At 41.3% G+C, this 27,280-nt stretch overlaps 4 protein-coding genes and 1 pseudogene across 4 annotated transcripts; 4 read left to right on the plus strand and 1 right to left on the minus strand.

Moving 5' to 3' along the window:
- Nucleotides 1–72: 72 nt before the first annotated feature.
- LOC146636791 (endonuclease domain-containing 1 protein-like) lies at nt 73–5,033 on the plus strand. The gene is made up of 3 exons (XM_085351055.1): nt 73–163; nt 2,843–3,156; nt 4,413–5,033. Exons 1-3 carry the CDS (start codon nt 73–75, stop codon nt 5,031–5,033), a joined length of 1,026 nt encoding a protein of 341 aa, XP_085207181.1.
- A 2,701-nt stretch (nt 5,034–7,734) lies between these two features.
- Nucleotides 7,735–8,739, plus strand: LOC146636792 (endonuclease domain-containing 1 protein-like). Its single transcript, XM_085350371.1, has 2 exons — nt 7,735–8,025; nt 8,146–8,739. The coding sequence occupies exons 1-2, from the start codon at nt 7,735–7,737 to the stop codon at nt 8,737–8,739; spliced, it is 885 nt and encodes a 294-aa protein (XP_085206497.1).
- Nucleotides 8,740–10,253: 1,514 nt separating this feature from the next.
- LOC146636793 (endonuclease domain-containing 1 protein) lies at nt 10,254–12,220 on the plus strand. The gene is made up of 2 exons (XM_085351056.1): nt 10,254–10,577; nt 11,639–12,220. Exons 1-2 carry the CDS (start codon nt 10,254–10,256, stop codon nt 12,218–12,220), a joined length of 906 nt encoding a protein of 301 aa, XP_085207182.1.
- A 573-nt stretch (nt 12,221–12,793) lies between these two features.
- ufsp1 (UFM1-specific peptidase 1) lies at nt 12,794–13,620 on the minus strand. The gene has a single exon (XM_085351058.1). The coding sequence runs from the start codon at nt 13,550–13,552 to the stop codon at nt 12,794–12,796; it is 759 nt and encodes a 252-aa protein (XP_085207184.1). The 5' UTR covers nt 13,553–13,620.
- Nucleotides 13,621–14,240: 620 nt separating this feature from the next.
- On the plus strand, nt 14,241–15,043 carry LOC146636795 (zona pellucida sperm-binding protein 3-like; annotated as a pseudogene).
- Nucleotides 15,044–27,280: the final 12,237 nt, after the last annotated feature.

Raw genomic sequence — 27,280 nt, forward strand, 5'->3', positions numbered from 1 at the left:
AACACTTACTGAGCATGCGCAATGCTTTTCTGGCGGTAGTTGTGGGAGTTAGTCGTTAGAGGGTGCTGTTAAATGCACAGCAGCACAAGTGTGCACACAACCGGATGGTTTAAATGGGGATTAATGAAGATGAAAGTAGCAGTCCTGCCCTCTTCAGTTGCTGGTAAAGTAAATTTCAGAAATGTAGTTTATTAAAAACTAAAAACGAATAATAGTTACAATAGTATGTATGATAATTTTGCACAAAAAAATCTTACAACTTCTAATTGTTGTATGACAGCGGAAAGAAAACAGGTTGAAGATGACTAATTTCATTGCATATAAATATTTTCTCATATTATCTCAGTGTCATCAAAACACTTAGTTGCAAATTTCAATATGGAATGTGGATTACCTTCAGTTTGTTTAAAAAACAAACTGAAACAATATCAGCTTTTCTTGAGGTGGATTCTCTAATATTTTATTCCAATATGCCATATATTGCAAAGTAAATAGTTTTCAACTCAATGTTAATCAAATGAAGCACATATTGGACAATGTTCAGATGGTTAATAACACCATCAGTTTGGGAAAACATGTGGGCACTGGCCCCCTTGACAGAGACAGTGGACCCTCTACCAGTCAGCTGGTAGGGGATGTTGCAGCTGTAGATGGTGGTATATTGTTTGCCTCTCAACCTTTTCTTAAAGTTTCTGAAGGCTTTGATTAAGCAGAGGAATTTAGTTATACTACCACCACATTATTGAACCTCTGCTCAAACTGTCTGCAGAAACGTAATTGTTTTTTGAAGTGCCCAACCTTTAATATCACCAGTCTTGATAGAGTTCATTCTTAACGTCTTTCTGGTCTTCAGGTCATGTCCCAGCTTGTCATGGTTTTACATCGTCCTATGAATTCCACACTGGATTCATGCAGAATGATTGCTCATGTCTGGGTTCAGGCGTACCCAGTTCTCTGCAACCGCACTAACACCTCTGGAGTTTCCCCCTATGAAGGATTTTGTGAAGGCTGCCAGATGTTCATGTCAGTTACATGGGCTCACTTATGCTTCACAAAAATCACATCAAAGCCATGTCCAGCTAGCCTGGTCCCAGGTGCTGTTCTTGCAGCGTTCAGCTTGGCTAGTGAAGCAGGAAAGTGGGCCTCGTGGCACACAGCCAGCAGCACTGTTTGAGATGCTGTGAATGAAAGGTGCAGGAAGAAGCCGGCTGAGTTTATTATTCTCAGTTGGACCATTTCAGCATTTCTGAAAAGGTTATTGTTACATTAGCTGGAAGTAAGAGTAGAACACTGTGGTACAATGTAAAGTGATATTTTTACTAACCAAACATTACATTATTTCATTCTTCAGATTTTTTTTTTACAGACAGGAAGTGATTCAATTGTTAATTAGATATTTTGTTGCGTTATTTACACTTTTACATCACCTCACATGCTGCATATGTATATTTAATATAGACATAGTGTTTAATCTCAGAAGACAGAACACTGTAAAATATAATCCGTTGTTTTTAACAGTCCAGGAATTAATTTTTACTTCAAAACATTAAATTGAGTTTTTATGTTTGTTGGCTACGGAGATTTTTGTCAAGGCGTTTAAAGCCATTACCAACAGACTCTGAAGCAAGACCCAAGAGTGAGTATTTGACTGTTAAGGGGCTTTAATGTCGTAGAGCATTGAGCAAAAACAGAGGAACTGCGGATCCACGGGAATGGAGCCAGCTACTTGGTAGAATTACCCTAGGACAGAGGAAAAGAAAGTCAGTCCGGACAGAATCTGATGCTGAGCTGTTTATGAAAGGTGTCAGAAGGTGGTGAGGATGCTTACTATGGGTAGGGCCACTGATCCGATCTCTGCAGGCTTTCCTAATTGTTGGAGGATGGGCAGGCAAGTCAGCTGCTGAGGTGAGTGTTTAAGCAAGGATTTCCTGAAAACATGGACCAGCTTGACGGTGAGATGTGATTGCATCTTGCAGATGGTTTGTTCTTCCGCCACATGAGAGTCACAGGAATTTGAGAAAAAGAGGACATCAGTGCTTGGAGAATGCAAAGGTCATCAAGGAGATGGATCACCACTCTAGTGAAGACGACAATCTGGTGGTGGAGCTGGTCCTTAAATACTGACAGAAGAACAGGACTTCAGGAGCTCAAATGAATCCAGCCCATCCTCGATTCAGAGAAGTGTTAGGCCACAGGAGACGACCAGTGCAGGAGCATGATAATGGAAATTTCTAATATTAAGGAATCCTAATTTAGAAACGAACTGCGATAACACAAATTATAAAGTAAAGTCAGAGAAGTACATTACTATGACTAGTTGCAAACTCAAGAGGAAGTAACTTGTAAATCATTGTGTCCTGCTTTGAGTTACATTTACAACACCCCAACGTTTTATATTGTACAACATCCATATCATCCATCCAGGTTGTCCAGTATCTTTGGAGTTTACATTTTTACATAGTGCATACTGATAAGACCATGTGCTGCATGAAATATAGAAAATATAAAGTTACAACAACACACGGGTGTAGGAAGCCTAGCCTATAGAGTGAACATGGTGATGTAATTTTTAGAAAGGTAGAAAGGTGCAGACTTGCATGACTAAACCAGATAAGTGAGGTATCCAGCCAACCAGGCCAACCTGAGCCACTGCTGCTTTGCATAGAACGTCTCTGTCCAGCTGTCATTGTACTAGCCTGCTGAAGGAAATGCTGATACAGGATGACACGTTAAGCCGAACCGGAGTATGGAGTCTGAGTCTCTCGGTCTTTTATTGGTGCGCAACAGCCATAGCAAACATGTCAGACCCGATAAAGAAATAACCCAGTTATATTTTCTTCAGGCAACTCCAGCTGTGTGAGGATGCATCTGTTTTTCACGTCTTTATTCCCCATCACCCTGCTGATGGCGTCCCACCTGGTGAGCGCCACTGTGTCCAAGAGCTTCAAAGAGTGCAGCCAATTCTTCTACATGCAGACCCCGCCTGCAGGGATCAGAGGAACAAGCCTCAAGTGGATCTGCCAGAAATATGCAGACAAACTTCGCTACGCCACACTGTATGACAGCAGTCGCCATCTCCCCCTCTACTCGGCCTACATCTTTAAGAAGTCTGACGGGAAGAGGAGGATGGACACCCCCTGGATGTATGAGCCTCAGGTAGAGCCTCAGAGCAGCACAGTAGCTATAACTTGCCACTTTTTGAAGAGATGTTACATGTTTTGGGGCATGATAACATTTTGTTTAAAAAATCTAATCTATACAAGAACAGTGCATATACCGGGTACTAGAATTTTTATATTTTTTTCCCAGAGTTACTTTAGTTTACATGAGTTAATTTTACTTCAAATCAGTCTGGTGCTTGTTACCAAAGACCCAACAGCACAGTATAAGCTGTTAATCACCCAGACATGCCCTCAAACACACCTCTATTTTAAAGACACAGTTTGGCAGTTTGAAAGATGAGAGTTAAAGTCGAAGCTTGTTTGTGTTGGCTAAATATGTATTCTAAGAAAGCTGATTAACAGAGCCTCTTAGGTTACCAAAGTAGGTTTGGTTTATAATGACTCATATCCAATGGGCCAGAAGAAATAAATTGCCTCAAGTGCTAAAGCTTGGTGTATTCTGGCTCTGGTTCAGCCTTGGACTCAAGGCTAAAAGAAATACCTTCTGGCGCTGAATTTGACTAATTGTTGCTCCTTGCTACATATTGATTTCACATAAATCACCATATTTCATCTGTTTTCACTAAGTCTGAATAAGCACATATCTCAATATTGTGAGTGTTTTAAGCTTTGACAGCATTGTACTGTTGAAATAATCGCTCAATCATGATGATTTAATAACTTAAAAGACTAGCTTGGAATGTTGATACATATTCTTATTCATCACTTTAGTGAAAGAAAACATTGATATTAATGTTATAACATCTTTAAAATCAATGTCTATCTTCAACATTTCTTCTGTAGCACATTCACTGTATTCATCCATAGCACACTTAAGGCAAGTTATTTTTTCTAGCTCATTTGATGTGAGTCATTATAAACCATAATTACTTTGGTATCCCTGCCAACCAGCTTTCCAATTATATTTTAGTGTGAGAGATGTGTGTGTGTTCAGTTTCGGCATCCAGAATAGGGTTGGTTGGGTTATGGTAAGGTACATCTGACCTCCTGGATCTGGCTCTTTTTTTTAAGCTGACCTGAATCTGGCAACACAGGATTAAGAATCTGACACCTATATTTTTTTTAACTGTCATGTGAACAAACAATCAGGCTGTGAAATATGATGTGTAATACCTGCCTTAGATTAAGATGCTTCCAGGCTTTACTGCTCTTATTTAAGTGTTTTGCCCTGTGGATTGAGGACTTTAAAATTGCTAAATGTCATGTTTCTTTTACTTCCTCTTCTTACAGCTGCTTTCAAATGATGAGAGTAGTAACATGAAGGCACTTCCCCTGAGTGAAAAGACTCCCCCTCTGATCGAGGACAGCCAGCTTGTTTTAGAGGACTACACGGATGCCGTAGGATATCGACGTGGCCCACTAAACCCTGACTTGCACCAAGCAGAACCAGATGACAAATCCTCCACTTACACCCTGACCAACATAGTTCCACTGATCACAGATTTCCTGGAAACCTCTTGGAACCCATACTTAGACATCGTTCGCCGACGTCTCAACAATTTCTGCCACGGCAAATCTTTTGTAGTGACAGGGGTGACTGTTTCAGGGGCTGCCATTCAGCGTAATAACAGGGACCGTCTCATCATTCCAAAACACTTATGGCTGGCATACTGCTGTCCACAGTTTGATCATAACTCACCATATGAAGTGAGGTTTATGTTCCCTAGCTACGGCGGCTATGCACTGAATGAACAGGCTGGATTTAGTGTAGTCGAGGTACCTCTAAAGACTCTGGAGACATTCTTAAGGAGCCAGACTGACATAGACAGTGACATAGCCATATTCTACAAGGGATGTGTGGCAGAAAATCCCTTAAAGAAGAAGAGAGACCTTACCAATGTTTTAGTATGATGGAATTTTCATAGTTGATCTTCTACATGAAAAACAGTATTTTGTCAAAAGCTAGCTTGCAGTTAGTAGCCAAGCTAGTGTTAGCTAACATGAGCCAGCTCAGAGAAAACCTGAATAAAAGGAAAACATGTTTTCTAAAAAATATTCTTCAGTGTTTTTAACCACTTAAAAAAATCTGACAATTATTTTGTTAAAGTTAATGTTTAGCAATTAATGAATCAAATTAAAAGCCCAAACAACTACCCAGAGGTGTTTTAAGAAAGATGACTTGGTTTTAGAAAAACTTTATAATTGACTTGAAGTCTGTCCTGCTTTCTCTGCTGTTTTTGTCCTACAGATAGACAGGCTTCATTAGATAAAACTAGCCATTAGCTTTCTGGCTAGTGTTAGCTTACCCTACTTTTATGGAGAAACTGGCAGCTCGCTGGCTAATGCTAATTTGCTTGCTTGCTAAGGTTTTCTATTTTGAGTCCATTTGTATGCTATACTTAGCTAAAGCTGGTCAGTGCTATCTTTGGGAGCTGAGGAGAGGCATTGTGACCATAATAGTCATGTCCTTGTCTCACTCACAGGCTCTTAGAGGCAACACAGAAATTAACAAACAGTATATTTTAAAGTCACATTGCAGTCTGTTTCACACACTGGCAATAAAAAAGGGTTTCACACATGAAAAAAAGTTGCAGACTTTTTAACAGGATGCAGAGTAATGCAGGAATGTTGAAATGCATCTATTGCAAAAACAAGACTAAGCCAACTTTACAGTGTTGAGCAATCCTGCTTCACATGTTATTGAATAAATTAAAGTATAATTCAGTTAGAAAGGAATAGAGCCATTGAATTGTTACAATTTATTAATCTTGCCTTTATGGAAACAAATTATGAACCCAATGGCATCTTTATTAAATCCTTCCTGGGGTAATTGCCATAGCTGTTAAAATTTCCTGCACTTAAACTGAATACATTCAAGCCAAAATGACCTGACTTGTAATTTGTCCACATCTTTGTCTTTATCCCACCTATTGTTCTCCTCGACTCTATTTGTATTATGAACTCTAAAGTGCTCAATTTCAGAGTCCAGATGTTCAAACCAAATTTAAAACATTGTGCTTAAATATTCTACCTCATTTTTGATCTAGGTGACGGAGAAGAATTTGACTGTTACTGACCTGTGCTGTATATGGTAATGCTGAAGAAATAAAGCTCAAATGTGCACTTATTTATATAGTAAAATACAATTTTCAGAAATTCCTCCATGGAAAGAAAATTATAGCCATATATAAGAACTGAGCAACCACGAGTATCTTTAACTTATATTCTGTCTTTATCCAAAAATGTTTCATTATTTTGCATTTCACAGGATGACCAGCAGATAGAAAACAGCATGTCACATATTGCTGCTGGAAAAAATGAGTGCTTCTATGTCTGGAAAGTGTTGAAAATATGCATTTGGTCACAATCACGTATTTGATTTTGTTATATCTTCCTGAGAAGAACTTTGAACTTTTTTGTGATTTCCTTCCTCTTTGGAGCTAAAAGGGGCCACCCAAACACATGAGATATCAATGGAAAGCCCAGGATTTCCTCTATTTAGTACATCAGGACAAGCTCAAATGAGTGAAAAGCTATAGACCAAAAACAAATGTCCATTACAGAGGACACAAATAAGCTGGTTTTAATGATATCTCAGGATATGCCTCTTTTGTGGCACAATCATTCTGTATTTTATTTATAATGTATTTTATTCTGTATTTTATTTTAGTAATCTCTTAATTTTGCAAATAAAAGTTCTTTCATGTTACTACCCTGTTGTTGTGCTGCAAGTTATTATTTTTGAGGCAGTTAGAATTAATAACTGTGGGGCTGAGATAGCTGTTAGCAAGTTTATGCAGCTCTGTGGGAATTCTACAGCTACCAACAGTCATAACAGTCTTGATATCATAGCAATTGTAGTCATTTTAGTAGTCTGCATTCTGTACTTGCAGCATTTACATCCTTAGGCGAGAGTGTAACTCATGTTTCTGTAAAAAGAAAAAAACCCAAACCTTACACATGTACCTTAAAGGCATCACATGCAGCGATTAATAGTTACTACTTTGAAAAAAAGGATGGCTGTAAGGATACACTCACTGTATACATGTGACCGTGCCTGTTAAAAATGAGGCTGTGCAGAACAGGCAGATGGTGGGTTTTTAACAACATGAGTGTACACACACAAAAATGTACGTTAATGTAACCCTGATATACTTAACTTGTATTTTTTCTGCATTTGTCAGTGATATCAGTAGTAGTAGAGTAGAGTATACACTTCATTGGTAGCAAATATAAAGTTCATAATGACGCACAACGGTCTTTAAAAACCCAAGGCACTTTAAAATTGCAAGTATAGCTTTGTGTTTTTGATAAATGCTTGACCATCTGGGAGGATGTGTTCAAAGAAATAACATTACTCTAACCAGTGTGAGGCACCATTGGCCATAGTCCCTGTTTCGCCAGCTGTGGGTGGATATGATAAGGTATAAAGATGGCATTACTTTGCATACTGAGGCCAGATTACAGAGAGCAGAGTGGGAAATGTGTATGAGCTGTTTTACTGAGCATAAAGACGCACGCAGTCATTTGTAGCAGAGCTCAAAAATATACCTAACATACTATTTAACAGCTTTAACTTGTTACCAGAGTGGCTTCAGGATCCCTCCTAGCTATGGCAGCTTGGGCACAGACAGCTTTTCTACTTTTCAGCATAATGTTAGCAGTGATAGGCAAAGTGGAAAAAGAGCTTTCTCCAGAGTGCAAAGAATTCCTCTACATGGGAACGCCACCGAGAGGACTGGAACACCACTCCGTCCAGTTCATTTGTCAGTACTACAACAAAAAGCCACGCTACGTGACTCTGTACAACACTGTGGACCATATACCGATCTACTCTGCCTACATATTTAAACGCTCAGAAGGGGAGAAATGTATGGATGTCCCTTGGATGTACGAACCTCAGGTAAAGAAAACTAGAAAGTTCACTGCTTTGAAATGTGCGTAAGAATTTGTTGCGTAGTCATGTAATCGCATTCAGTCATGCTCGTGCCCTCATTTGCTGTGGGTCTGTCTCTCTGCACAGCTGTCCACATCCTCTGAAACAGACGAGATGCAGCCCTTTCCACGGAGTTACGTGCACATGAACTTTGAAGATGCCCAAGCTGTTCTTGACGATTACACAAATGCCATCCTTTACGAGCGCGGCACGCTCAACCCGGACGAGCATCAGAATGAACCTGACGACAAAGCAGCTACCTACACCCTCACCAATGTGGTACCCGTGGTGCCTGAAGTCAACAACCTAATCTGGGACAAACAGGAACACATGATCCGCAAAAGGCTTAACAACTACTGTCGTGGAACGGCGCACATTGTCACCGGGGTCACCACCTCTGGCAAGATGATCCGCCGGGAAAACATGAACCGCATTGCAGTTCCCACCTACCTGTGGTCAGCATATTGCTGTGTTGACTATGACCACAACACACCTTTTATGAACCGTTATAAATTCCCATCTTTTGCTTACTATGGCCTCAACGAGGATGAGAACAATGACATGGTGGAAGTCTCCGTCCAGAAACTGGAGGAGTTTCTCAAGAAGACAGAATTTGTAAGCCAGAACTTTCAGATCTTTGTGGGCGACTGTTCCATACAAGCACCTGAGAAAACTGCATAGGGAAAATATTTAGAGATATTTCAACATTTGACAAATTAAAGAAAGACAAAAAAAAGTAGTCCTACCAGAAGAGTGCCAGTGTACCTTCTCATTGGTCTCTGGAACATCAATCTCTCAACAGACGTTCCTGTATCTTTTTTATTCCCTTTATTATTTGGTGTTTTTATGATTTTTTGTCCTGTGATTATTCAATTGGGTTTTAATCCTGTTATTACAGAGGCCATAATCTATGAACTGCTTTAAATTGATACCCATCAAACCATTCAGTAATCCTCATGCCCTCTGGATTGGGGCACTGTCATCATAGAGGAGACCACACCCATCAGAATAAAATGTTGCAATCATAGAAAAGTTTCTTTTAACTTGCAGTGCCCCTTCAAAGAGGACAGATGAATCCAAACCATAAAAGAGATATACAGGTTACTAATTTTTCCTTTAATTTGTCACTGATCTTTGTGGTGTTTGTAAGTAAAATGAGGTGCCATCATGTGCCAACAAAACATCCAGCTAAATTATAACAGTGTGACAGTGAGCTATCGCTAACAGTATCCATGAAATTTGCAACCAGAATTTCTTTTGTTATCTACACCTGTGCTTTTTCTACTGTGCATGGTAATTTATATGACACGTTACATCAGGTAAAACAAAAGCTTCCAAGCGGGTCATAAAATCTGCTGACACTGGATATCACGTGTACTTTTTGTTGTTCTGCATAACCTTTACTTTGAAGGCAGAGGCATAGCCAGCTATCAAGGAGGGGGGGGAGGGGAGGATTTACATTAGTAGGTTGTTCACGTGTTGGAAAGGTGTGGGGGAGGGGCCATACTGTACTTTAAACACTCTTGCAATGTAACAAAATGTAACTTTCTCATATATTTCACAGGAATAAACCACTGAATGAAACTGTCTCTGAACTTTTGTTTTTGACATATTCTGGGCAATTTGAAACCTGTCATCAGACGTCATATGCATATTAAGTTACAGCACCAGCTCATGATGGGATAGAGCTTTTTAATTTGCTGCTGAAATGAAAAATCTAAACTTGATATGTGGAAATTCTCCAATGCAAGACTCCTTCTACACTTTAAACAAAAACTGGCTTTAAAACATGAGTTTCCCATTTCTACTCTTTCATTAAACTTCAGCTTCATTCACTGCAACAAGGCCGACGATGGAAGAAAGGCTATTTTTGAATTGAAGGTCTGAAGTGAGTGCCATTTGTCCTCTGCACTTTACAGTAATAAAATGCTCTCAGTGACTGATAACTACTGCTACGACACTCGTGGGAATTTGAATATATGGAAAAGCCTTTACAATGAGAGAATTGCTCGCTTGAAGTGCAGGTGAGGCATGAAGGGAAATGTGGGGTGTGATAGAGCTGGGACAGAGGCTGTACTTGTTAGGCAGTAGTAGATTGCAGTGGTGTGTCACAGGTGAATTAGAGACACATTAGCAAGAGAAGACACATCTAAAAAGACACAAAAGAGAGCTGCTGAGAAAAAAAAGCTGCAGTGATGATACCTACATTTACAAATTGTGCCTTAGCAACGGCAGCTGCCATGATCTTCCTAATGTGTGGATTGCTTGAAGTGTCCCAGGCAGGAGTTGTGGGAGACTTCAACCATGCGGAGCGCTGCAAGGACTCTCTCTTTATGGGAACACCACCACGAGGATACCTCAGCAACTCCTTTAAGAAGATCTGCCAGCGGTATGAGGACAAACCCCGCTATGTCACCCTGTACGACTCACACAAACACGTCCCCATCTACTCAGCCTATACATTCAAGAAGTCAGACGGGGAGAAGAAGGTGGATTTCCCTTGGATGTTCGAGCCTCAGGTGAGAGTGCTTGCGAGCTCAGTCAAGGATGAAACAAATAAAACAGAAGCCTGGTTTCATTCTCAATTTTGCATGTTTGCCCATACAGTGTGCTATATATCTGACATAATACTATTCACACTATATATACCATATATTCACAGTACTCTGTATCTATTCACATGCAGTCATTGGAGATTTCTTGACATTTTTGGAAGTGTAAAGGCAATATCACCTGATGTTTCTTAACAAGCAGCTAAAGAACTGCAGCAACTATGCTACTGTAATAGAAACAATGTAAAGCTGAGATAAGCTGCTTTATTAGCTCTGTGTGCTATTTCACTGAGATAGTGTTTCCATTACCATTTATGCAAATTTGGCATTTTTCTCTAAAAATGACAAAAGTTCGTTTCTTTTCTGTAAGAAGTGGCTGTTTAATTGCAGAAAAGCACTGGCAGCTAGATTTGTCAACTTTTAACGGTGCTTTGTGTAAACTACAACAGAGTTTACAGTTCATGGCTGTGCTTATTGTAAGCTTTAGTAGCTGACTCTCAACCCTTTGGATGCTGTTATACTGTTTTTGTCTTCCTATTTTAATTCAGTTTTATTTATATAGAGCCAAATCAAAATAACAGTTGCCTTAAGCTGCTTTATACTGTAAGGTAAAGACCAACAATCAGACGAAGAGCAAGCACTTGGAGACAGTGGGAAGAAAAAAAACTCCCTTTTAGCAGGAAGAAACCTCCGACAGAAACAGGCTAAGGGAGAGGCAGCCATCTGGTGTGTCAGGTTGGGGTTAATCTTCATAAACAGATTATCTTTTTAAAAGTATAACTTCAACTCTTTGCCCACATACCATGAGTTTTGTCTACTATATTTGTATAAGTGTGACAAGATATGAGCTTATTCACATTTCCACTGAGTTATTGGACAACTGGTCTATTTAAACAGTCGCACAAGCAAACAATACCATCATATCATCTCTATTCCCATGAGTCTTTGCACCATTCCCAGAAAAAAATGAGTGTGCAAACTGTGAGTAAAACTACTTTGCTTTTTATTTTCTCTCTCTCTCTCCATAGTTGGCCTCAGAAAAGAGCAGCAGTAACATGGAGCCCTTCCCCCAGTCTGCAAACATGCACATGAACTTTGAGGACTCCCAGGCAGTCCTGGAGGACTACGCCGATGTGGTTCAGTATGAACGCGGCCAACTAAATCCCGATGAGCATCAGGCTGACCCTCTAGACAAGGCGTCCACCTACACCTTGACGAACGTGGTGCCTCAGATCAGGGAGTTCAACATGGGTCCTTGGGCGGAACACCGAGACATCGTCCGAAAGCGCCTCAACAACTACTGCCGCGGCAAAGCCTTTGTGATCACCGGGGTCACCACTTCTGGACACACGATCCGTCGCAACAACCAGGACCGGGTAGCTGTGCCCGAGTACATGTGGTCGGCCTACTGCTGCACCGAGTTCGACCAAAATGCGCCGTACTTTGTGCGCTATAAGTTCCCTGTCTTTGGTGCATATGGGCTAAATGATCGTGTCAACAACCAAATGGTGGAGGTTCCTCTCAAAAACCTAGAGAAATTCCTCAAGGGGAGGATGGATGTGGACAAGAACTTCCAGATTTTCTATAAAGATTGTGTATCAGATAAATGATATAAAAGGTGATCTTTTGATCTCTTGGCAGAAATGTAGCTCGAGAAATAAATGGAACCCAGATGTCATGTCAAATTAAATTATATGATGGAAGGAATAAAACGGAGAATTGAGTGAGCCTAAATGAAGCTTGTCTCATTTAATATGTTTACATGCGTACAGATCTCTTTCTCAGTGCATATTGAAGCATTGTCCAGCACATATCATGTGTAGGTGATCACAAGATGTTCCTCAGTTTATGATGGCTTTGTGTATCCAGCATGATCAGGAGACGCATGCATTTGTAGTAAATGATCTTGTGCACAAAATGTGAAATAAAAATGAGCAGCTGTCAAGGGTCTATGCAGGCCTGTAGAATACTGAAAAATATTTTTCACAAAAACACAAAATGAAGACATTTGAGAAGCCAAACACACTGTTTTGACCAAGAAATTAACTGATCCTCAAATTTCTAATAAAAAAAACAAAACAAAAACCAACATATACGATTGGTACTGCTGCTCTTCAAGAGCTTTAATGAGTTTAACCACAGGATGGCACTGCAGCTCATTTTGAAACAACCATACTGAATGTCTAAAACACATTTAGCAGTCTTGCAGTCTGTGGCAGACACAGATTATAAAATGAAGACTGATCCAGAGATGATACTCTTTTCCATGCCACCCACCCTCTCCTCTGCAGCTCTGTCCTGTCCAGGTCACATCCATAGTAATGCGGGTCGAGAACCAGCAAATAGCTCCCCTTATCCCCGGTCCACACCCCCAATACCCCCTTTGAGGAGTTGTCTCTGTCTCCTCCCATCATCACTGGAGAGTTATGCTTCTCAAAGTGCTGATGGAGCTCAGCCACTGCGACATGCTCCAGCTCGGCCCCTCCGCCTCTGACATGCACCACTTTGCAGGGAACATCGTAGAAATGATCGAGGACTAGAGAGCATTCAAATGTTCCTATCCACTCCCTGGAGCCTGAAAAGGAGTCGGTTTTGTCCCCCATTGTTACCAACGCTTGCTGGATTTCGGGGAGGCTTGGTACCGGCCTGCAGTGGTTCTTAGGCGGAGAGCAGTTATGACAAATCCACGAAGACAGCGTTTGAACGGTCCTGTAGCCACATCCCCAGCCTCTGTCATCCTGTCCATCGCATCCATAGTGGAAGTAGAGATAGTCTCCTTTTATTAGAGAACATTTTATAGCACCCGAAGGTGGATTAGGAAGACCAGTGTGCACATTCTTCAATAAAGTTTTGTCCTTTTGTAAATTTTTGCTCCCTCCTGCTCCACTTCCTCCCCAGTCAATCTCTTCCTCTGACGGCGCTGGCACGGACTTTTTATCCATGTTTTTCCTCTTTTCTGTCCTTTTTTATTTTTTACAAACACATACATCCAAACACTCGTCAGCAGTTTCAAAACATCCGACGCTTACTAAGTACAGCTACAATAACTATCCCTACGGAACACTAAGAGGAGTAACTGAGTTCCGTCTTGACATTGGTTCCACTCACAGTTATGCCCTCAAGAGCCTTTCGGTCTTTTCGTTTCATTTTGTTTCTAAACACAAAAAGTCACCGGTTTCAGTCGTTTGAAAGTGAAATTACTGTAGGCTACGACTGCTACTACTACTAAACAAACAAATATTCGAGTGTGCGAAAATATCGTTATCTTGAAATGAATATTTCCACATATGTGTACTGATAAAATAGAATTAGGATGCAGTGTGTTGACAAGAAAAAAAAGGTCACCAAAACAAAATTGCTTAATGTAGCACCTGTTTTTTATTAAGTATAGCGTGAATAAAAATGTTTGTATTTCCCCCCACAGTCTTTGAAAGTAGAATCCACGGTCCAGCGCGCGAGAGCACGGCGCAGTACACCTGTGTACAACCACGTTTATTTCTCAGGCCTTGGGTTTTCTCTTTGGCAATGGCTACCCAGGGAAAACACACCGGTGTCGCCTACATTTTCGTAGTTTTGGTATATCTGCGTTTTGCCCCAAAAATAATGTAGAAACTCTTTAAAGCACTTCAAATGCGATGCGGCGAAAACAAAGTGAGAATAGCCGAGAAGCATCAGTTTTCCCAGGACAGACGTTCAGTCCCCAGTGTTTTCAACTTGGAGAAAACTTGTCCCAGGAAAGCTCCTGCAGACCAAAGGAAGCGGTGTCTGAAGGGTTCAAACGGTTAACAGTAACAAGAAACTTGTCCAGATTAAACTGAGTTCAACGCCTGTGTGTTTATATGATGACAAACACTGGCATAACCTGTGTGTAATTTTTGTGTGAATACAGGAAGCAAAAAGTAAGTCGAGAACCACTAAGCCTAACCTGGGAACCAATGACATCCACGGTCAGTGTCTTTGGACTGCAGCAGTTCTCCCTTCATATCTTGGCAGGTTAAACTGAAGTCTTATTCATTCTCTAGTTTGGCGATATTGTTTGTATGTGGAGTCTAAATGAAGCAGGCACTGGAAAGAAAACTTGTTCCACAGATGTGTGCACCTCTCAGTGTAGTTCCACAGTGTATCAGCAGGGGGAAGCAGTGCTTTTAGAAGCCAGAGTGGAGGCCCTGATGCACCCTCCTGTCACTGTATATGTCGACTCTTGCGTAGCTACATTGAAGCCTGACCCTCTCTCCTTGCAAGGCTACAGATTTATCACAAATCAGGGCTGAGTATTTTCTTTTGACTATAAGAAAAAAGTCAATACAGTTGTAGTCATTTGTGAATAGAACACAAAACACATCATGTCCAAGTCTGATACAGTCCTCCTGCATTACACATGTCTTATGGACAGTTTACTGCCAGACTTTCCATCTACATTCTACCATAAATGACTTTAACTCATCTCGTTCTATAATTTGTTGGACAATTGGCAGTTTTTGTATTTTTTTTGTGTCTGTACGACACCATGGTGGATTTAGTCAGTCAATATTTGACTGAAGTGCAGACTTTGTGCACTTCAAAGGGTTTTATAAAGGTGTATATTTCTAGGGATTTTTATACACAAACCCGCATCAGAGGCTGAACATTAACAGTACAAACTAACATAGATTTAAATATAAGGTTTCTATTTAATATGTGAATAAAAATCCTGAAGTATAGAACGCATCATCAGTGGTCTTGAAACTGTACCCGTCAGTCAGTCTGAAGTCTGCACTTCAGTCACATCTTTAGTGTTTGATTCAAAATCCACTGAGGTGGTGTACAGAGGTTAAATTACAAAAAAGGTTAAATTACTGCCTGTGTAGAAAACGTTAGGGAAGAACTGTAATATTGTTGAATTAAATATTGGACTAGTGTGCTTAATTAATGTTTCTGTTTAAAGATGTTCATCAGCTGCCATCTTATGGCCACTTTGAAACAAAGCTTACATAGCAAGCTTGAAAAAAACCTGCTTCTTTCACAGGCCCACCTTCAGTTTAGGCTTCTAAAATTTTAAACATTGCAGTTTCATATCTTCATACTTGTCAGTTTCATCTCAGGTCACATCCACTGATGAGAGATGTACTGTTAAAGGTGTAGTTTCCCATCTAAAGGTCAGCATGTGTCTTTTGTTCAGCCAGCGTACGACAGAGGGAGACAGTGACCTGTGTGAATGCTGCTCTAACCTGTCTGCTGGTGACACACGACTCAGCTGGAGACAGGTTGGACATCCCTTTACAAACACAATATACACAATCATTGAGGTTATTTTTACCAGTTGTTCTAAATGCAATATAGTATCTGTACTACTGGTGTGTTCAGGAATTTGTTAAAGTGACAGCATTTAGACAGGTCCCTTTACCTTAATTTCTTTCACAGCTTCATTCAGACAACAGTGATGGAGAAAGATGTGGTGAGTATGACATTAGACTGTACATCAGGTGATGTAATGTATGAGGCCGGTTTGCTTTCTGAAACATTCAGTTTGTGTTATTGCTTTAAGGGCCATCACAAGAAATATCCAAACATTCATTAATCTATTAGGATTGCTTACAATAGTTGCCATTGTGCCTATTTAGACATTAAGCTGACATTTTTAACCTTCAGATTAATGTAAATAAGTTCATGTCTCCAAGAATTGTACATGTTTTTGACAGAAACGAAGGACGAGGCTGACAAGACAGTTGGCCCTGTTCACATCTCTGTCAGTCGCTGAAAACCCCTTTTTTAGCTGCACAATTAGGTAGGTACAGGTACTCTTGAGACAAACTTGAGGAGCTGAACAATGAATAACACTGATAATGAAGTGGTTTTCCTATGGATCAATTCATTTAATTGTAAAAATGTATACCCAGAGCGGTCTTTTTGGAGCTGTGTTTTCTATAACATCAATAATCTATTTTTTCCCCTGAAAATAGACAAATTAACAAATCTTATCTATGTGAGGAGCAGAGGCAAGCACTTCTTGCTTCTTTTCTCACAAAATACCATAATACAGGGGTGTCCAACTCCAGGCCTCGAGGGGCAGTGTCCTGCAGGTTTTAGATATCACCCTGGGTCAACATGCCTGAATCAAAGGATTACTTCATTACCAGGCCTCTGGAGAACTTCAAGACATGTTAAGGAGGCAATTTAGCCGTTATATCTGCTGTGATGGATCAAGGACACATCTAAAACCTGCAGGACACCAGCCCGCGAATCCTGGAGTTGGACAACCCTGCCATAATGGTATTCACAATGTCAGTTGGCATGTTCAGTGCCCTGCTGAGATGAGCTGGAGACACTGATTATAACAGGTCTTTACCCTGAGCTATTTAATAAAGCACAATACAAGTACAGCATGTGGGGGTGGGATGGGAACAATTAAATCCATATTTTGGGGTAAAATCAACAAACTTTTAAAGGCGTGATTAGTGATTCATTACATGCCATATGCAGTGGAAACACTAATCTAGTCCTGTAAAAGGAAACATTAAGGACCAAATGGGAAACCACAGTGAGCTGTGTGATCTTATCACTGCAACACTACACCTGGTTCTATCCCTGAATATAATCTATTATATTAATGTAATAAAATTGACAAAGGGAGGTTGTGGACCAGGGATGTTTTCTCCTTTCTCTCATGCAGAATAACTTAACTTGTGTCACAGATCTCAGAGCAATGTTATTCTTTTGTAAAGGAATAATTTTGTGAATGAAATACCTGAAATGAGGCTCTTTAGTGCAGTATTGTAGATTTTTTTTATGTTTGTAACTGTTAATAGTTGATTTTTAAAGTTAACTTTAACTTCCTCAAATTAAGTCTACTAAATCTCCAGATGGTCTACAGCACAGGTGTCGAACTCCAGGCCTCGCGGGCTGGTGTCCTGCAGGTTTTAGATGTGTCCATGATCCGACACAGCTGATTTAATTGGCTAAATTACCTCCTCAACATGTCTTGAAGTTCTCCAGAGGCCTGGTAATGAAGTAATCCTTTGATTCAGGTGTGTTGACCCAGGGTGATATCTAAAACCTGCAGGACACTGGCCCTCGCGGCCTGGAGTTGGACACCCCTGGTCTACAGCACTGTGCAAAAGTGTTGAGCAACCCCTCTTTTTATGTTTAGCTAGGAAAATGGGAAATAGGTGCAGCGATTTATTGAAACTTTGGCAAACACGTGTAAACACCATATAAAACAGAGACCAACGAGCTTGAAAGTCAATAACTGCCATGACTATTTTCATCATCACAGTCTGAACTCTCTCTGGCATCTTTCTTATTATTTCTCTAACTAGTCTCTCATTTGTCTTTTGATGTTATCTTACTATACGCTGCCTTGTTGAAAGACACGCTGTCACTGGTCAACTTCAGAAGCTGTACAGAGTCTTGTATGGGGTAAAAATACTGTAAAGAGGAAGCAGATGTGGAGGGCAGCTGTGCTAATTGAGTCTGTTGGAGACTCCAGATGTTTGAAAGTGTGTTACAGCTTAATGTTTGCTGCATCTTTATCTTTGGATGGACATATCAAACCTGTCGTAAAACGCTCTGAGGTCAGTGACTAATTTAAATGTTAGAAAAGGACAGTTTTGACCAGTTGTCAAAAATGCTTCAGTCTAGCTGTTTTCCAGTTTTATGGCTTGGCACAGGAGCTTTGCGTAGCTGCTCAGATTGCATTGTCTTCTGTGGGCCTCTTCCCTGACCTCATGGATGACCTTCAGGTCAGGAGACCATAGCTTGTCACTGTGGTAGACACGTCTCATTGTAGTGAGAATGCACACATCCTCACGAAAGCTGATATGTAAGGTCACGGTGTCAGTCACCTCATAGGGGTCAGTGGCTGCAGGATCAAAGACGACCTAGTCTGTGTAGTCAAAGCAAACTTGAAGTTCCTTCTTTGCCTTGTTGGTCCATCTTATCAGTGTTTTATACACAGGTTAAGCAGATTTCAGTCTTTGTTTGTATGATGAGACGACATGAACCAGACAGTGACCTGAATGTCCAAAAGCAGCGTGATGTCCAGAATGATAGGCATCTTTTTGTGTGGAGGGAAGCGATTCCCAACCAGGCACAGAAGTACACTAGTACTGAGAGGCAGACTAAAAGGGGTTTGGAAATGAATAGGTAGGAAAAAAAGCTGAAAGTAACAGATAGCTATTCATTGGCTTAATCTGTAGATTTACTGCTAAGATCATGTTTAAAAAGAGTTTTAAAATGCATTTTAAATTAGATCAAATAATGGGTTTTTTTAAGGATAAAAGGCCACTCAAGTCCATCTGTGTGGGAACTTGGATGACAAAAGTTAGAAACCTCTGCTGTAGGTTACTGGATTTAAATAAATGTAGTAAATAATAGAATAGAATTCAACTTTATTGTCATTGCACATGCACAGGGCAACGAAATGCAGTTTGCATCCATCCAGAAGTGCTTTAGTGATATAGATATATTACAATATATATTAGCAATAATATAGATATGTGAGTATATTACAGAAATGGGTCTATTATGGTATGTTATAATGTACACAGTATGAAGTATGTTGTGAATATTCTATAACTATAAGTATGTACAGGCTGTAGTGAGTACAAGCTATGTACAGGATATGAACTGTCACGGCGAGTGAGAGGAGCCGTGCGGAGGAGGAAAAGGAGGATCCACACGCAGGCAGTCGTGAAGGTGTAAAAGGTGATTTATTGAACACAAAAGGAGAGGCAAACGGCAACACGGAGAACTAAACTATACTGGGAAACAAAGCACAAACCTGAATGAGAGCGGGCGGAAACAGATGATGGTTGACTGCAGGGAAACACACAGATGAGGCAGGGTGGAAACACAGACGGACCAGCAACAACAATGACGGAAGACATGACTTAAATATACAGAGAACCACAGGGGAATTACACACAGGTGGTGGACACAGCTGGGAATAATCAACAAGACGAGACAAAGGTAAAACTGAACACACTCACATGAGACGCAGACCTTCACAATAAAACAGGAAACAAAACACACTTTACTAAGACACAGACTAGACAGAGACAGACTTGAAATGACATATGAAACTAAACCCACATAAACAGAAACATGGAACTCTAATAATAGACATAAACATTACCATAACACGACAAGAGAACAAGAACACAATCCCTGATGCAAACTTAAATCAAAACACAATAAACTCAAAATACTGGGTCCAACGGACCCAGAACCGTGACATGAACAGGATATAAATATGAAAAACTATACAGAATATGAGATAAATAACTTTACAGAAATCTGAGATATACAGTTATACAGAAATGGGAACTATGCAAGTTGTAAACAGTTGTAGGATTAAAGATTATCGAATGTACAGAATGATTATTTACACAGAGCTATACAGTAGTGCAGTTAAGATAAGTGAGATATGTGGATAATTCCTACAGAGGCTATATAAAGTGCTGGTGGTTGTGAGTGGTGGTTCAGTCCATGTTATTATTGTGTGTTTGAGGGTACAGTTGTCCATTGGGGTGTGTGTATGTTCAGTCCATGTGTTAACGTGGGTCAGATGTCAGGAGGCAGAGTTCAGGAGTCTGACAGCTGTGGGGAAGAAGCTGTTCCGGTACCTGGTGGTCTTAGTCCGGAGGCTCCTGTAGCGCCTCCCAGAGGGCAGGAGGGTGAAGAGTCCATGTGATGGGTGACTGGGGTCTTTGATGATTTTCCCAGCCCTTTTCAGACACCGCTTCCTGTAGATGTCTTTTATGGCAGGAAGTGGTGCTCCGGCGATGCGCTGGGCAGTTTTCACGACCCTCTGCAACGCCTTCCGGTCCGAGGCAGAGCAGTTCCCGTAAGAGACTGTAATACAGTTGGTCAGGATGCTCTCGATGGTGCAACGATAGAAGTTCACCAGGATGTCTGAGGACAGGTGGTTCTTCCTCAGAGTCCTCAAGAAGAAGAGGCGCTGGTGAGCCTTCTTGACCAGCTTGGAGCAGTTGGTCGTCCAGGTGAGATCCTTGGAGATGTGGACTCCCAGGAACTTGAAGCTGCTCACACGCTCCACAGCCGTCCCCTTAATGTGGATGGGTGGATGTGGGTCAGCATTCCTCCTGTAGTCCACGATGAGCTCCTTGGTCTTCTCGGTGTTAAGCAGCAGGTTGTTTCTGTTGCACCACTCAGCCAGACGATCCACCTCCTCCCTGTAGGCGGCCTCATCGTTGTCACTGATGAGGCCAATCACCGTGGTGTCATCTGCAAACTTAATGATGGTGTTGGAACCATCAGCAGGTCTGCAGTCGTGGGTGAAGAGGGAGTAGAGGAAAGGGCTCATCACACAGCCTTGTGGTACACCGGTGTTCATTGTGATGGTAGATGAGCAGCGGTTATCCAGCCGGACATGTTGGGGGCGGTTGGTCAGGAAGTCCAGTAACCATTTGCAGATGAGGGAACTGATGCCCAGGTCTGTCAGTTTCCTGATGAGTTGTGAGGGGTGGATTGTATTGATGCTGAACTGAAGTCTATAAACAGCATTCTGGCGTAGGTGTTGTTGTTGTCCAGGTGTGAGAGGACAGAGTGCAGTGCGATGGAGACTGCATCCTCTGTGCTCCTGTTCTGGTGGTATGCGAATTGGTGGGGGTCCAGGGTGGGGGGGAGACAGGATTTGAAGTGTGCTAGGACCAGCTGCTTAAGCACTTAGTGATGATGGGGGTGAGTGCTACTGGGCGGTAATCATTGAGGCAAGATGGGTTGGAGTTTTTGGGTATCGGGACGATGGAGGTGGATTTGAAGCAGGCCGGTACCACAGCGTGGGCCAAGGACAGGTTGAATATGTCTGTGAGCACTCCTGCAAGCTCCCCAGAACACGCTCTGAGAACACGCCCGGGGATTCCATCGGGACCTGCAGCCTTGTGGACATTGATCCTGCTCAGCACCGCTCCTACATCGGTGGGGGAGAGAGTCAGAGGTTGGTGGTCTGGCGTCACGTCTGCTTTGGTTGTGGTTGTGGGGTTCCCTCGCTCAAAACGAGCATAAAAGTTGTTGAGCTCGTTGAGGAAGGAGACATCAGAGGATGCGGGGGAGGGTTTGGTGGTCCTGTAGTCTGTTATGGTCTGGAGTCCTTGCCACATGCGTCAGGGGTTGGAGATGGAGAAGTGTTCTTCTACCTTCTTTTTGTAATGGTGTTTGGCTTTTTTGATGCCCTTCTTTAGATTAGCCCTGGCTGTGCTGTAGGCGTGTGCATCTCCTGACCTAAAGGCGGTGTTGCGGGCCTTCAGGAGGAGACGAACATCCCGGTTCATCCAAGGCTTCTGGTTGGGGTACATGGTGATCCGTTTCTGGGTGGTGACACTGTCTGTGGTTTTGGAGATGTAATCCAGTACAGATGAGGCGTACTGGTCCAGGTCTGTGTGGGTGAACATATTCCAGTCTGTGTTTTTAAATCTGTCCTGGAGCACTGCGTCTGTCCCCTCTGGCCACACTTTAATTGTCCTCACAGCAGGTTTCACACGTTGGATGAGTGGTGAATACCGAGGTGTGAGGAACAGGGAGAGATGGTCCGATTGTCCAATGTGGGGGAGGGGTGTTGCTTTGTAGGCTCCAGCCAGGTTGGAATACACATGGTCTAAAGTCTTGTCTCCTCTGGTGTGGCAGGAGACATGTTGGTGGAATCTGGGGAGGACTGTCTTTAAGTTGGTGTGGTTGAAGTCGCCAGCAACAATAAAAGCAGCCTCGGGGTGTTTATTCTGGTGTTTGTTAATGGCTGCAGAATAAGTTAGTTAGCAAATGCATGTATATTCCAAAACTCCCCTCACTGACGTTGAAGATGTACTTTCTGGTTGTACCGTACTGGCTGTTATCCTTTATTTAGATGGACAGCTTCTAGACTGTCTGCTTGTTATTGTATTGTATATGTTGCCTGATGATCATGAGATTTGCACATATCCAGTGGACGGTCCTGTGTAGAATGAGAAGAGTTTCCTGTGTTCAGTTGGAGCTCAGATGACATTATGCTATCTGATATCACAAAATCTGGGCTATAGCTTAATATACACTCAGATATGTTCTGCCAGTCTCACAAAGTGCTTTATGAGCTGTATTGACTGAATCTGTTTGAAGACCTAATAAAAAATGAGGGCTACAGCGTTGTTCACTGGCCTGGATAGGTGGTAAGCAAAATTAAGGGAGTGCTTTGTTTTGGAAAATATTGGCGTCTTTAAACTATTGTATCCGAGAGCCATGAGGTTTTCAATTAAAGTTGGATGGTTTTAGGCTTATGGTGTTGTAAGTCAAAATGTGTGGTCTAACCCAGCGGTCCCCAACCTCTGCTCCACGGACTGGGACCGGGCCACGAGAGTTGAGGCTCGGGTGTAAAAATGATGGTTTTCAGGGTTTTTATTATTAACTCAGTTTCCCTGGGTCTTTTCCCGTGTTGTAGTTGTGTCTTATTTTGAAAGAAATATTTTCGCATTACCATAGCGACCAGAGAGCATTATTAAGGGGCAGAGAGGAGGATGTTACTCTCAATGTTGTTGGCATATTTCAGGAGGACGCTGCTAATAAAGTTACACAATAACACAGTGAATTTACGTTTATGACTATATTTACAAAATACTACAGTTTCTGTCTCGGTCGTATTATTTTATTTTGTTGTATTTATCCGCGACACCTTAAAGGCCGGTCCGTGAAAATATTGTCTGACATTAAATCGGTCTGTGGCGCAAAAAAGGTTGGGGACTGCTGCCTTTACCAGAAAAACTAAGAGTCAAAGTTAAACGTGTGCTCATTGAACAGCAGCACAGTGAAGAATGTAAATGGAAGAAAGAGGCTGAGGTGGAATGTTAAACCTAAATCTCAGGCCATAGAGGGCCAGCAAGTCAGTGAAATGGCAGGGAGGAGGGAAAAGGGCATTAAGTGGAAATGACAAGTGATGAGTGGCCAATAGATAAGAGGGAGTGTGACTAGGGGCAGTTAGGTCAGAAGAAATACCAAAGAGGGCAGATGGGCAACAGGAAGAGGACTAAATGTAAGGAAAATAAGTGGTTATGCTTTCAAAGAATTATACAAAAGATAATAGGGAAAATCTGAGGAGCTAAAACACAGAGTTAGCTACAGAGTAAGGAATGCAGTTTAGGTCACTCGTGATGTTGCATCACATCTGAAATGATAGTTGCCAATCTCTTCCTCGGATTAAGGATTGCAGCTTTCTTGATACTGGATTGTATACATTCAGCATAAGAGCTTTTAATTAGCTTTTTAAAAAGTGTGTCTGCATTCATGAGCAGCCTTCTGGACTGGATACCTTGAAGTACATATTAATTGTCCACTCTGGCTATACTGGAACAATAAAACTGGTCTTTGCATCTAGAGGAGGCTCAGTAGATTAGCTGATGGTTTCTAGATTGCTAGAAGCACAGGTGTTCACACAAGCTTATCCTTATATCCCAATTCTAGTTAGTAGGTCAAATGCTCCCTTTACAGGTATCCCCCTTTTATTTGCAGGAGGAGCATTCAGTACAAATGAATATCTGTAAGTGATCACAGTAGCATGGAGTTCCACTGGAGGTTAAATGACAGCATTAGGTCAAGGCATTGGTTTCACTGATGAAATCCCTGTCCCGGGACTCTTTCCAAGCTTGTGGCCGTTACAATGGAATCACAATAACTCCAATAACATACAGTTCTTGTCACAGTATATGCCTGTAACCTGAAACAATAACTTCTGACTTTGTCAGTGACCACTGTCTTGGCTCCTGCCTCGGCTCCTGTGTCGCTCACGGAGAGTTTCCCTGTTCTTTTATGTCAGTTTCCTGTCTTGTGGCGCGCCAGAGGAGTAGACCTAGCTGGGTCCAAGCCAAAAACCTAGATAGAAAGTGAAACACACACACACACACACACACACACACACACACACACACACACACACACACACACACACACACACACACACACACACACACATACGCTAACAGCTGTGCTCTTTGGCTGTCTCCTATAAAGTACGGTGCAGCGTCTCCTGCAGTTCCCCCAGCTCATGGCACGAGGAATGTGCAATTGGGTTCATCCCAACTTTACATCTCCCCTCCTCCATGTCATCCTAAATTCAATAACTGTGTCCTATTCCAAACCAGGAGTCACTGAGACTGGACACCCCTGCCCCCGCACTCCCCACACATCCCTCACCTCCCACCCCAATCCTCTGCTCTGATCATGAAGCATGGCTCGCAGCACGTACCTTGTCTCCCTCTCCTCTCTCTCTCTCTCATGTTGGCCCAGACATAAGCAAACAGCCCTTTGAGCAAACAGTGCAGCACAGTTGTCAGCACTGGCTTCAGTTTAGCACCGCATTGACATGTACAATTAAAGCTGACTCAGAATCTGGGTCTAGAGTTATATCTATGAACTTAGAAAAATACCTGAAATACATTGAATCAAGTTGTTTTAAGTTCATACGTGTCCTCCAGCTGGTGTTTTAGATGTTGCATGTTTAGGAAAGGAACAAATGCAGAAATGTTCCAGTTGTTTTTCTTGGCTTTTGATTAAAAGTGAATTGAGAAACTTTTTTTAATATTATTTTTTTTATTTACTGACATCAGGACAATCATGACTGTTGTAGTGAATCACTGGTCATAGTTAATATCTGGTTATTAACTTCTCTGTGTGTCGGTGTGTGTGTCTGTGTGTGTGTTATACGTGCAGCTTACATAGGATTTTGAAACGGTAAGCGTGGGGGTATGTAAGCTTATCAGGGTTTCCAAGTATTTGTGAATAAAGCTGTATGTGTCACTTAACCCTCATGTCATACTGGGACCTTGCATACTGGGACCATTGCATTGTTAGCTTACGATAATACATATGCAAACATACCTTTACTTCCTGTCTGACGGAGCTTTTTCATGTGGCCCCTGAAGGACACCCTTTTCCTTTATGACACACAGAAGGGACTTCCAGGAAATTTCAATATATTTCCTATACTCTGGCTCCAAAGGGACTGTCAGCACGAGGGCACTGGACACAAATACCCCTGACTGAAGTGCAGAGAATGAGTGCTGCATAACATTTTTAACAGACCTGCATTGAGCTGAATCGTTACAATTCACATGACATAATATCAATTTGATCTTATTTAGTAAATAAAACTGATTAAATTCATTATTGTGCACAGAATTAGTAACGCCATTCTGGTTCCTAATGTTTGTCCTACTTCTGATTGTTTCGTTGTCTCATGAGGAAGTCATATTGAATGAAAACTATTCTAAGAATATCATGAATGAACTCCAACACTCACACTTTCCTTTAAATAGCCTTCATCTTCCTGTAGCAGATGCTTTGTTTAGATGATGGATGAGATTGCTCTTCCATGTGCCTGGGTCAGTTTTGATTTATGTTTTTGTATGTAGTTCAGTGAAACTTTAAATAGGTTGTGGTCATGGTGGGGTTAGAACTTAATTAATTTGAATGTGTTGTGATTTTTAAATGGTATTGCTGCAGCAGCATAATAGTATCTTAAGTAAAATTTGTTGTGAATGGTGCTCGACTGCACTATTCACAACAAATTTTACTTACCTTCCACAGATTAAGTAATGTTCAAGATTAACACTGTTCATAGGGATTTTATTTTCCAATTTTTAGAGGTTTGTGATGGTTGGTACAATTGACTATTTTTTATCTAGTCTCTGAACTCTACTGGAGAGAGAAATGCACCAAATCTTTGTAAATTTTTTGCATATTTAATGTAAGTTCAGGTTAACACATGCTAACAGACTTTGTAAAGCAATAAGTAGCTTAAATGACTAAATAACACTAAGCTCATTGTGCACTTGATTAAATGGAACTAGTTTTAAACATAGTAAAAAAAATTAAGATGTCTCAAAAACCGAGAAAATTGAGAATTTTATTATACTAAAAGGGAAATTATTTATAAAGTTCCAAAACATTTCTAGTTCCACGAGATGAGTCGAGGCTTCTTGGGTGGAAAGAGCAAAAGTTCTCCATTGAGAATCATCAAGTTGAAAATGGCAGCTAAGAGTCTCCCACTCATCACAGGTAAGGACAACCTGCTGAATGTAAAGCTAGAACTTGTACAAAGAACTATTTCAGCATTTAAGTCTGTTCTTTATTTTTCTATGTGTGTTTGTTTGTTTTTACAGTGACGTGAAGGACATTCAGAATTTCCTCCTGAATGAGTGCAAGTTGTAACATTTGAGGATGCATGTCACTGGTTGTGGGAAGTTGGGGGTGTTGAAAGTTATACTTTCCTCTGAGCTATGTACTACATTGTCTACCAATTTGGAGGTTACAAGATGTGCACAGTGAGACCATGCCTTCCTAAAGAGCTGCCTTGATTCAAGTGCTTGACCTAATGAATCTCGTAGTAATAGAACTAGGAATGAGTTGCCAAACACAGTGGAGGGAAGATCCATGCAATAAGTTTTATATGTGTCAAACTGTTTCGATGTAAAATTTGTTCTGATGTTGGCAGGTGATCGTTTGAATATCATAGACGAGAAGAAATTATATAAAAGCTTGCACAACAGGCTTCTGTGCTATTCTTTCATGCATGCATGCGTACTCCCGTCAAACTCTCACATTGATAGAAAACCTTCCAGTTTTCTAGATGCTATTGGATAATGAAACTGACAGAAGAATGTGCCTAATGTTGCAGATGTTAACTATGAGAGATCCTCATCTTATAAGAATGA

Source organism: Diplotaxodon limnothrissa, linkage group LG3, assembly GCF_057381915.1.
Source record: "Diplotaxodon limnothrissa isolate DT_005_m linkage group LG3, D_limnothrissa_male_GT1.1, whole genome shotgun sequence".
NCBI classification, from domain to species: Eukaryota; Metazoa; Chordata; class Actinopteri; order Cichliformes; family Cichlidae; genus Diplotaxodon; species Diplotaxodon limnothrissa.

Coding starts and splice junctions, on each gene's coding strand:
- LOC146636791 (XM_085351055.1), top strand. CDS start 73: ATGCACAGCAGCACAAGTGTGCACACAACCGGATGGTTTAAATGGGGA. Junction 164..2,842: donor CCTGCCCTCTTCAGTTGCTG/GTAAAGTAAATT, acceptor TATTTTCTTCAG/GCAACTCCAGCTGTGTGAGG. Junction 3,157..4,412: donor CCTGGATGTATGAGCCTCAG/GTAGAGCCTCAG, acceptor CTCTTCTTACAG/CTGCTTTCAAATGATGAGAG.
- LOC146636793 (XM_085351056.1), top strand. CDS start 10,254: ATGATACCTACATTTACAAATTGTGCCTTAGCAACGGCAGCTGCCATG. Junction 10,578..11,638: donor CTTGGATGTTCGAGCCTCAG/GTGAGAGTGCTT, acceptor CTCTCTCCATAG/TTGGCCTCAGAAAAGAGCAG.
- LOC146636792 (XM_085350371.1), top strand. CDS start 7,735: ATGGCAGCTTGGGCACAGACAGCTTTTCTACTTTTCAGCATAATGTTA. Junction 8,026..8,145: donor CTTGGATGTACGAACCTCAG/GTAAAGAAAACT, acceptor CTCTCTGCACAG/CTGTCCACATCCTCTGAAAC.
- ufsp1 (XM_085351058.1), bottom strand. CDS start 13,552: ATGGATAAAAAGTCCGTGCCAGCGCCGTCAGAGGAAGAGATTGACTGG.